Source organism: Mytilus californianus, unplaced genomic scaffold (assembly GCF_021869535.1).
Source record: "Mytilus californianus isolate M0D057914Y unplaced genomic scaffold, xbMytCali1.0.p SCAF_15, whole genome shotgun sequence".
Lineage (NCBI taxonomy): Eukaryota > Metazoa > Mollusca > Bivalvia > Mytilida > Mytilidae > Mytilus > Mytilus californianus.
In genome coordinates this window covers 16,111,940-16,123,297 of record NW_026262637.1, presented here as the reverse complement: position 1 = coordinate 16,123,297, position 11,358 = coordinate 16,111,940, and the positions used below count along the sequence as shown (strand labels likewise).

The 11,358-nt window shown below is 31.0% G+C and overlaps 1 protein-coding gene across 3 annotated transcripts in view; it reads right to left on the bottom strand.

Moving 5' to 3' along the window:
- Positions 1-1,984: 1,984 nt before the first annotated feature.
- Positions 1,985-11,358, bottom strand: part of LOC127725515 (uncharacterized) — a 128,911-nt gene continuing 119,537 nt past the window's right edge. Inside the window, exons 8-11 of one of the 3 annotated variants that reach the window (XM_052232548.1) lie at positions 7,964-7,990; positions 5,208-5,333; positions 4,404-4,527; positions 1,985-2,298 (exon numbers count right to left, since the gene is read on the bottom strand). In XM_052232548.1, the coding sequence (XP_052088508.1) occupies positions 2,049-2,298; positions 4,404-4,527; positions 5,208-5,333; positions 7,964-7,990 (527 nt within the window). In that variant the 3' untranslated portion in view covers positions 1,985-2,048. The remainder of the gene's footprint in view (positions 2,299-4,403; positions 4,528-5,207; positions 5,334-7,963; positions 7,991-11,358) is intronic. The other 2 variants (XM_052232549.1, XM_052232552.1) reach the window with 2 other exon arrangements.

Below are 11,358 nucleotides of genomic sequence, written 5' to 3'. Positions count from 1 at the left end.
TAACCCCATTTGTTCAATAATGATACTATCAATAATAATAATTTATTAATGATAACATGAATAAGTTCTATTTCTTTTTTTAGGGATCACCATTGATGACATATATATAAATCGAACAGTAATTCAATGTTAAACGTCCTATTTAACGATTAAAGTACTGTTGTTTGTCTGTTTGTCTGTTTGTCTTTTTCTTTTTTAGTCATGACATTGTCAGTTTATATTTGACTTATGAGTTTCAATGTCCCTTTGGTATCTTTCGCCTCTCTTTTTATCTAATTTCCTTACTGTTGTAAGTTGTTTACCGTGTCTATTTGTCAGTCGTTATTGTCGAGTTTCAAAATGTGTACGAAAGTAGAACAGTTACATGTAAATTCAAGGTTTATTTAAAAATTAATACTCATATATAATTGCTGCATGGAGAAAAAAATCTCTGCATAAATACCCCCACTGAACCATTTTTAATATACTCGAACCATTACTTGTTCTCTGTTGGACTTTTAAACCAGGTATTATGCCACGGCAAAACACCCACGGGTATACCGTCTTTTCAGGTTTCGTTTCAATTAAAAAATTTAAAGTTTGTATTTTTACATATAGCAAGAAAAACGCCTTGAGCAAGCGGTGTTTTTCAAAAGAGGCGGAGGATATCCAAGGTAGAATCAAAACTTAAATCGAAGAGAGACCAAAATAATTATGTCAAAAAACATAAAAGAAAAAAAAAAACCACTACAAGTCTAACAAACACTATACAAAAACATAAAGACTGTGCAACACGAACCCCACCGAAAAGGTCACTATCAAAAACAAAAACTGCATTATTCTATGTATATCTGCAATTTTTTTCTATTTTCACCTGTTTTGTTTTCGATTCTCCTTCTTTCATCGAAGTTTCTGATTTCTGAAATTTTCAAGTATTTTTTTATACTTTTTAGACCAGTTTTCTTTTCTAAATTACCTTCCGATAATTTGTTGAAGATATTCTCATATGTTGTACTGCTTTCGCTTTGTTAACAATAGCGTGGTTAGACTAGTATCCGTCCGTTATTTGACAAGATTGACATATTAATATTTGTATATGCCGAAGGTATACTGAATATTTTTAGGAGGGAACCAACCTATAACGTGATAAAATTCTCGATAATCTTAATTTAGCCTAGATGTTTATTGCTGTTACAGTTTACCTCCCACGTAAATCCACATGTACCGTAACATATGTGAAAACACTATGTCGACTTCGCTGTCTTAGGATTCAGAAATAAAAATAACTACAGATCTGTTATTCTTATTTCAAAGCACAAAAGCTTGGATTAATGTAAAAACTTAAAATAAAACGTAGCAAAATTAAATCAATGATCTTGGCAAATTAACTTCATGTCCAAAAATGACGTCATATGAATGAAAATTCTCGGACTGGAGATTTTTCCGTTACTTGGACGCTCCAAATGCAGATGAAACCTCATTAAATAGCGTTTTGATGTAGCCATTGTTTCATTTTCTATTCTATTCCATTATTCGCTCATTTATAGATTTCATCAAGTCAACACGGCGGCTCACTCCTTGTTTACGACATGTGATTTGTGGATTTGACGTTAAATACACTAAGCCAACGAAAACAAATTGTAAATTTAAATTGCAAATGTTGGGTTGAGAGTTATATTGATTTAGCAAAAGTTTCAAGAGGTTGCTTAAGAAATATTTTGTGGAAGCCATTAAATTTTTTTGCTTTATCTTACAAGGGGTAAATTAGACAGCCACATACACGGCACACTAAAGTCTTATCTGCGCTTCAGTTTTTCAAATTACCGTATTTGACCTATTATAATCAAAGTAATTCATACAACCATAAACTTTTTTTATTTTCACGCGAAATTGTAAAGCTCAGTATAAAATTCGACACATGTATAAATTATTTCTTAAATATACGCCAGGTTTTTTATGGTTTGAACATCAATTGAAGATTAAAAAACTAGACTAAAACAATATATAAATTTTACAAGTCTTTACACTTTATTTCAAGAACACACCACAAAAGCTGCAAATTTATCATTTTATTTGTGATAATAACAAAAATACATGGTTATATCAAAATCCCTAGTAACATTCATCAATGGGTGGATATCACTTGTAATCTTATTATTCTTATACAATTGTGAATTGTTTTCATTATCCCATGTTATATATTCTTCTTTAGATGTCATTCCATTTACTTGCTGACACTGTTTGGAGCCGTTGTTCCGTACAAGATAGAATGGTTTGTCACGTGGTAAGGTGATAGGTCTCGAAGGATCGCTGTCATTTCTATAAAAAAAGATACTAAGCAGTCTTACATGTAGCCTCAATCTCTGCCTGTCTTCTTAGTTAATGACATCATATTGACAACTTATCAACGGATTTGTAAAATGTGTATCATAGGGTTATTGTATAAATATTGATAAGTAATGTCTAGAGAAGATTTCGATATTGGATATTTTATAATATAGTATCAAATAAGTAATGCAATTTTCTTCGTAAACTAAGAATGCAAGATAACTTGATTGTTTTTGTAGTGATTCATTTGAAGTGGCTCGGTACTTGTACATCCCGTCATTGTGTTGTTGTGCTATGGTTAATTTTTGTATTCTTGTCTTTCGTTTTTGCTAATGTGCTTTGTCTATATGCCTTTTTGTTAGTCTTTGTTGACATATTTGCTTGTTTTGTAGTGATTAAGATTATAACAAAATGTTGACTGCTGTACCCCTATTTTTGACATTTTTACCAATTATGTCTGTTTGTTTTGTTCACACATCATTGTCAATATGATTGAATTTTATGAGACTGTCATACAAGTGAGAGGTTTAGCTAGCTATAAAACCAGGTTTAATCCACCATTTTCTACATAAGAAAATACCTGTACCAAGTGAGGAATATGACAGTTGTTATTCATACGTTTGATGTATTTGAGCTTTTGATTTTGCCATTTGCTTAGGGACTTTTCGTTTAGAATTTTCCTCGGAGTTCGGTATTTTTGTTATTTTACTTTTTTCCTTGGTCTGAATTTCTAAATATACTCATAAATTAGAGCATTTCCGAGAAGTTAAAAAAAAGCATAGTGACTAATATATTGCATTTTATACTTTCGCCTTAAAGTTTGGTATGTAGAAGAAAAGTTCCGAGAAAACCGATAACAAAAAAAAAAAAAAACATTCAGTCTCGATTCTTATATTGAACAAAACACTTTATTTAAGAATTGAATGCTTCGTTTGGTAATTCTATTTGGGTTAAAAAAACGTTGACAAAGTATATTTTGTATGGCACACGTTCAACGCTTTTACAAACTTTTATATAACTAAATGTAGCATTCAGCTCATATTATTACATTTGTATAAGAGAGGGACGAAAGATACCAGAGGGACAGTCAAACTCATAGATTGAAAATAAACTGACAACGCCATGGCTAAAAATAAAAAGACAAACAGACAAACATTGTACAGAAGACACAACATAGAAAACTAAAGACTAAGCAACACGAACACCACCAAAAACTGGGGTGATCTCATGTGCTCCGGAAGGGTAAGCAGATCCTGCTCCACATGTGGCACCCGTCGTGTTGCTTATGTTATAACAAATCCGGTAAATAGTCTAATTCGGTAGGTCACATTCGTGAAAAGGGAAGGATATTGTAGTTACGACATAAGGAACATATCCGATATCATCTGTGAAACGGTTGTTCCATAACGGTCAAGCAACTCGTGATGGCGTCCGTAAAATTTACGAAGGGATGATTTCAACTTCACCATTTGGAACTCTTGGTTTAATAGCTTTCTTGTGAGCAGCAATCCTCTATCAAGGAAATCATGATAGGAAATACAAGCCCGGGAATATCGTATAAATTGGGAGATATATACTCCGTATGCAGGCGCTGCTGGAATGTTGCTACATAGAAATGGAAAGTTCACAATTGGGAAGCTGAAATCATCTCTTTTGTCGTAAAGTTTTGTTTCCAACCGACCCTCATTGTCAATTTCTAGATGTAAGTCAAGATATGAGGCAGACTTATCTGTATCTGTAGTATCCTTTATCTCTAATTCGATGGGATAGATTCGTTCAACATAGTCACCAAATTTTGTATTATTTAATGAGAGAACATCATCTATATAGCGGAACGTAAAGTTAAGGATATTGCTAACTTCTTATCTTTCTTCCTAAGAAGTTCCTGTATGCTATATCAGTGAAATTGCTTGTAAAAAATCAAGCCTTTCGTTTGTTTTTCTATGCATCGTTTAAATGTTGTCCGGGTATCATGTGCACTCATATTTAAGCAGCCTTTTATACAGAAATAAGATTTACCTTCTGGAGAGCCTCGGCCAATTAAAATTACGGAATCGTTTGAAACTTCTTCGAAATGTAATTATATGACAATTTACCTGCAACAGAAGTTCATCGTTATATCAGTAGTGTAGGATCCGCTTGGGTAATGTCCAGACGCGTGATTACGTCTGCTGTATCTGTTATCCTTTGTGTCCCATCGTATATATCCAGACGAAAAACCTACATATCAATTATTTTGTTATCACTATTGATACTAATACAACTATACCTATGAATAATTATCAATATGATTTACAAGTCAATTCGAATATGCTATATATTATTATACCTTGCATATATGATCAACAATTCTATTGGGTAACACGTTAACACGTGACATGGAATAATTCAGTTAATTTTCATTTAAATGCAAGGAAAGACGAATTACCCTTAAAATCAAACCTAGCGGTGATAACACTTTGAGCTTATTGATTTTTTCAAGCGTTATCTCCCATCAAAATGACGTCACAAACGTTTGTTAACGAAATTAAAATGGCAACGTTAGAAGCAAATCGAGTGGAAATTCATAGATATAGTGCCGATGTTATCTCTCATAAACGGTCATTTTGAGGGCCATTAATATATTACAGAAAGTGTCTACCTTTGTTGTGCATATGAAAAATTCTAAGACACAAAATAATTTTCTAACGTAAGTGTTTTGACAATCTGTTACTTCATTAAGAGAAGTGCTTCTTCAATGGTTTAAAATGCCCTTCCATAGTTTGTTCGGTATAATAAATCAATTGTGGCCCCTGAGGAGGGATAACTATCCAAAAAAATCTATTTCAATTTTTTAGGTGTGTTCAATTCATATTTTGTGTTGCCGTAGATGTACAAAGTTAACTGAAATTCTACATTACCTTTGGGACAAGCACTGTATTGAGGGATACAGTAATCCCCTTTTGGCCAATCTTTTACTTCCCTATTTGGTGCTTCCTCGCGCTTTACACAAAAACTGAGTTGAATATATCCTGTTGACATGGATCCTGACAAAGTATTACAAGTTTTTTAAATGCTGTTTTAATTCTTAACTACTGAAAATCAGCAATTCTAATATGACTTTCTTCTTTAGCTTTGAACATGGCCTGCACGTGATTGACGTCACAATTGAAATTGCAACGTCAGTTGTATTTTGAACAACGCCGGAGAACAAAATGGAGATTTGTGTTGGTGTTACTCACAAGGAAATTAAATCAAATCATTCTAAAAGTAAGTTTACATGTATCTGAGCATTCTTTATCATGAAACGGTTGATTTTCTATAACGTTTTGGCTTCATCAAATCAAAATGGATGCCTTTTGAACGCGTATTATGAAAGCCAATAAAAGTACATATTCATCCCTCAAAACATAGTAATGTATATTATTCACAAAATCTTATTTGCGTTAACCATATGCCAAGCTTAAAAAAAGTTGTTTGATGAAGTGATAGTATACATAATCCAAATAGCATGCTTCACGCAACAGCCAAAACCGCGTTAGTTAAATAGTTCCGGGTTGTAACTGATAAGTAGATGGATTTGTACATTTTACCAATGCTATATTTGTAGAATCGAGAACAATGGAAACATAAACAAACTATAAAAGGGTACAACACATAATTATATAATTTCGGGAGAATTATAGATTAATTTTCGTTAACAATGAAAATCAAAATTAGAATTGAATCATTCTTGAGAAACATAATGCATAGTATGAATTTAAAGCAAAGTAGTGGTCATTTCTTCATCTGGTTGAATTTGTTTGGATCAATATTTAATGATGCATGATTCAGGATAAGAATATGTGTTTTCCACTCAAGATGATTCCGATTAGATGCAATTATCGTCGGGGGGAATATTGTTCTCAAGTTTTAAAGAAAATTTGAGTTTTGAAACTTATTTCCTAAAACAAGTGTCAAAATTGTACGATTTTACATACACCTAAGCATTGTGTGAGAAACTTTAAGATTTATTATAAGCATAAGATAAGAGTATTATTTTCTGAGTGATAAAATGATATTTTCTCATCAAAAGTGATACAATTCATTTTTTTTTATATATTCCTGAACCATCCTTTCAACATCACATTTGGACAATACTGCCCTATACTTTCTGATCATTGTACAATATCAGTTCAGATTTTATCTCAGCCAGTACAAGAGACCGTATTCAATTTACAGAAAAATAACATGAAAAGAATTAACATAAATGAAGCTCGTGAAGGAGTATTTAAAGCTAATCTTCTGTCCTATGATTTTAGTCAAATTATAAAAGAAATAGACACATTGGTACTGGATAATAATAATAATAATGATAATAATTTATTGGATTCCAATAGTCCACTTTTAAAAGGGGTAAATAAAACTGTTTCAAAAGTTTCTTCTATGCTTTATAATGCAGCTTTTGTGGGCAATGCAAAGAGTAAAGGAAAAAAGGAACGAAACGTAGAAAAATAAAGAAACCATATTAATATGGGGAAGGTGAAACTATGTACAGAAATGTTAAATGTTTGAGTAGAAGGTTTTGCGAAACAACTTGGGATAAAACTTTGAGATTATATGTATTACATCAGAAAAAGGAGTATAATAAGTTGGTAAGAAAGAAAGAAATATAGAAATTTTCGTCAAAAAATTTTGGATAATATTTTGGAGGCAGAAAAACGCAATCCTGAAGAATTTTGGAAAGCCATAAATACTTTAAAACCCAATACAAATTCTGATCCTAGTTCAAATATAACTCATCATGAATGGTTTGAATACTTTAAAAAGCTTATGAATGTAAATCAGAAAGATAATTTTTCTACTGATAATAAGGTTATTGATCAATTTAACTCTGATACTCTCAATTATGACATGACAACTGAGGAGGTGACACTTGCATTAAAATCATTAAAGAATAATAAAGCTTGTGGAGCTGATGGTGTTACAAATGAGATGATAAAAATATCATGTTCAGTTAATACAGATATGTATGTGAAGTTATTTAATCTTATATTTAATCTGGGAAAATTTCATCAAACCAATTTGTAAGGGAGGGTGCTTCAATGATCCCTCAAATTATAGAGGAGTAGCCCTATCAAGCTTTTTAGTGAAATTATTTAGCAGAATTTTACAGAATAGATTAGAAAAGTTTTTGGAAAAGAATAATTTAGTTTGTAATGAACAAATTGGATTTAGAAGTGGTTGCAGAACGAATGATCATAGTTTAACACTCAAGAATATTATTGACAAAGCTTTCAAATCACCAAAGAAATGTTTTTGTCTGTTTTGTAGACTTTAAAAAAGCTTTTGATACAATTAATCGAAATGCACTTTTTCACAAACTGTGTTCTTATAACATAAAGAGATCATTTTATAATATTTTACAAAACATGTATGGGGAGGTTCTATTTTCTGTAAAGTTTAGTGAAGGGTTACACAATCCTTCAGCTCCACTGTTGGTGCAAAGCAAGGGTGCATTTTAAGCCCTACATTGTTCTCACTTTATATAAATGACTTAGTTACCATATTTTATAGCTCTTGTGACCCTACTATATTAAATGATAAAAATGTATCGTGCTTGTTATATGATGACCTTATGTTAATACCTGAATCAGAATCTGGCTTACAACAATGTTTAGACAAACTTAACACTTACTGCGATAAGTGGAATTTGACTGTAAATCTAAACAAAACTAATGTTATGCTATTTAATAAATCAGGTAAAGTTCTAACAAATTATAACTTTAAATTCAATGAACAGACAGTTGATTTGACCAATGAATATAAATATTTGGGTATTTTATTTAAGCCCTCAGGAATTTTCTCTTATGCTGTTAATCATCTGCGTAAAAAAGCTTCAAAGGCAATGTTTTGCATTAGAAAGCTCTTATTCTCTGATAAACTTAATATTTATCCACATTTAAAATTGTTTGAAAGTTGTTTAAAACCTATACTACTTTATTGCAGTGAAATATGGGCACTTATGTTAGTTAAAGACAATTCAAGTCTTGAATGTAGATAATTGTCTTTTTTACCATCAAAATTTCAAATAAAATTTGCTAAATATCTTGTTGGTGTAAATAAAGCTGCAGTTAACGCAGCAGTTTTACCAGAAATAGGTATGTTACCTATTGCTATTGATGCTGTAAAGGCTTCTATAGGGTTTTGGTGCCATTTGATGAATGCAAAAAAAGAAAAATATGCTTCAAATGCCTATAAATTTAGTTTAAATTTAAATAATGGTTTTGCTGTCAAATTAAAAAATGCTCTTTCAAAAATAGGGTTCATTCATGTATGGGAAAATCAAAATACTTTCTCAAAAAATGCCTTATTAATGCTGTAGGTAAAAAATTAGCTGAAAGATATACAGATTTCTGGAAAGACAGTCTTTTTAACGACCAGAATAACCCTAAAGGAAACAAACTAAGAACATACAGAAATTTAAAAAAAGAAATTTATTATTAATAGATTTAGACCAATACATGATATCAAATTTTATCAAAATAAGAATAAGTAATAGTAATCTAAATATTGAGCAGTGTAGACACCGTAAATTACCTTTGGAAAAAAGATTTTGTCCCCTCTGTAAAAAGGAGGTAGAAGATGAATATCATTTTGCTTTAAAATGTCAAATTTGAGAAAAATGTAGGCAAAAACTTTTACAGGAAGTAGAGAGTATAGTTCCATCTTTCACCAAAATGTCTGATGAGGAAAAATTTACATTTATGTTTACATTTAATGAGTATGACATAACTAAAATTATTGTCAAGGGAGTTAATGAATTTTATATGTATTAAGAAATAGCCTAGCTGATAAGAAAAACTAATTTATGTAGCAAAGTTATGACTATTTTATATTTTTCTTATAGTATTTGTTATGTTATATTTTATAGCAATTGCATTATGAAAATTGTACTTGCACTTTCAAATTTGCAAAAGTATCACCTCCTCTAAAATGTAGTCTTATAGAATATGAATGTTGTTTAAATTTAGATAGTGTATGTTTGTAAATATTGTCATGTTTGTCTTGGTAAAATCCAATATTGGTAAAATCCAAACACCAATGATTTGATTTGATTTGATTTGATTTGACATCAAATGAATTTGTCTCGTGATACTAGTATAACCTCAAAATGTCTCGTCGTCCTTACAATAAATTAAGTCAGCAAATTTTAAAATCGACATTTTCTTATAAACTAGCGGTATTTGCTTTCTATTATTACAGATATTAATGATCTTACAATTGTTATTGTTATTTAATGGTCCATTTACTTCCATGGTTTAAACCTGATCTCTAAGAATACTGGTTTGTCTTTAAATGTTAGCGATATTTTCGTAGAAATGATTCAATATATTCAAACAGATTGAAGATTGCGGACTTTAGTATATATATTCCATCGATATGTGTATTTTGTATCTATCATTGTTTATTGTTATGATACTAGTATAACCTAGTCTGACATTAAAACATAAACAGTATGAAAGCGTTAATGTATTTATTATATATATCGGTGCGCTTCATTATGGCTTATTTTTTTATTTAAGGAATGTATATATAGCAATGTGAGTTATGTGATCTTGTATTCTTACAAACAGCACTGCGAACTTCATTAAAGGAAACACCTATCATTACGACAAAATAAAGTAAAGATTATTGTATCTTGAAGATACTTTAATGATGTTATGGTATAGAAATAAGGAGATGTGGTATGTTGCCAATAAAACAACTATCCACCAGAGTTTAAATGAAGTGGTATTAAGCAATTGTAGGTCACCGTATGGCCTTCAACTATGATAAATATCCATACCGTGTAGTCGGTTATAAAAGACCCCGACAGGAAAAATGTGAAATAATTCAATTGAGAAAAGTGACGGCCTAATTTATAAACAAAGCATCAAATGAAATGATTTATGTAGTTGATCTGATGGAAGTACGGTAAGAAAATATCATTATATTATCATCATAGTGTTATATGCACTATTAGTCTATTTATACACAAATAAGAATGTGTGGAATGATTGTCAAATATACAACTATTCACTAGAGACCAAAGTTCGAGGATGTAAACAACTATTACAGATCATCTTAAATTCTTCAACAAAAAGTAAAAACAATACTGTATAGTAAGCTACAAAAGACATCGACATTGCAAAATGTGAAATAATTCCAACGGGAAACTCTTTCGGTCTGCATTATGCTTGAAACAATAAACGGAAAACAATTGTTTTATTTATAGGTTTAAATTGACGTTGAACTAGCTTTCCGTAACTGCGAGTTGTCGTAAGCTTAGATCGGTATTTTGTGTTTTTGTGTTTTTATCTTTGTTGTTTTGTCTTATGCTTCGTTCCAATCTGATGAAATAAATAATCCTTTGCCAAACATTTTGTTCTTATGGTATCCTGTTACACCACTGTCCAGGTTAGGAGAGGGTTAAGTGGGCTTGGTAGTTTGCTGCCGTGTGATATATTTAATTTTTATTTATTGTTTTTAGCATAAATCAGGTATTTTTTCCCATAACACAAATCCAACGGATAAAATGACATCATAAACTGTCCGATAAAAGTTTGACCTTGAGCAATTTCAAACTATAACTATCATAAAGGTGTGTTTATAACTATATAACAATTATACATGTTTTAGTTTATATAGATATAGGAAGATGTGGTATGAGTGCCAATGAGACAACTTTCCATCCAAGTTACAATTTATAAAAGTAAACCATTATAGGTCAAGGTACAGCCTTCAACACGGACCATTAGCTAACACCGAACAGCAAGCTATAAAGGGCCCCAAAAAATTACTAGTGTAAAACCATTCAAACGGAAAAACTAACGGTCTAATCTATATAAAAACGAGAAACGAGAACTACGTATGAACTACATAAACAGACGACAACTACTGTAATCAGATTCCTGACTTAGGACAGGTGCAAACATTTGCAGCGGGATTAAACGTTTTAATGGTACCAAACCTTCTCCCTTTTCTTAAACAATAGTATAACATCACAACATAGAAAAACACACTATAAAATATCAATTGGAAGGCTTAACT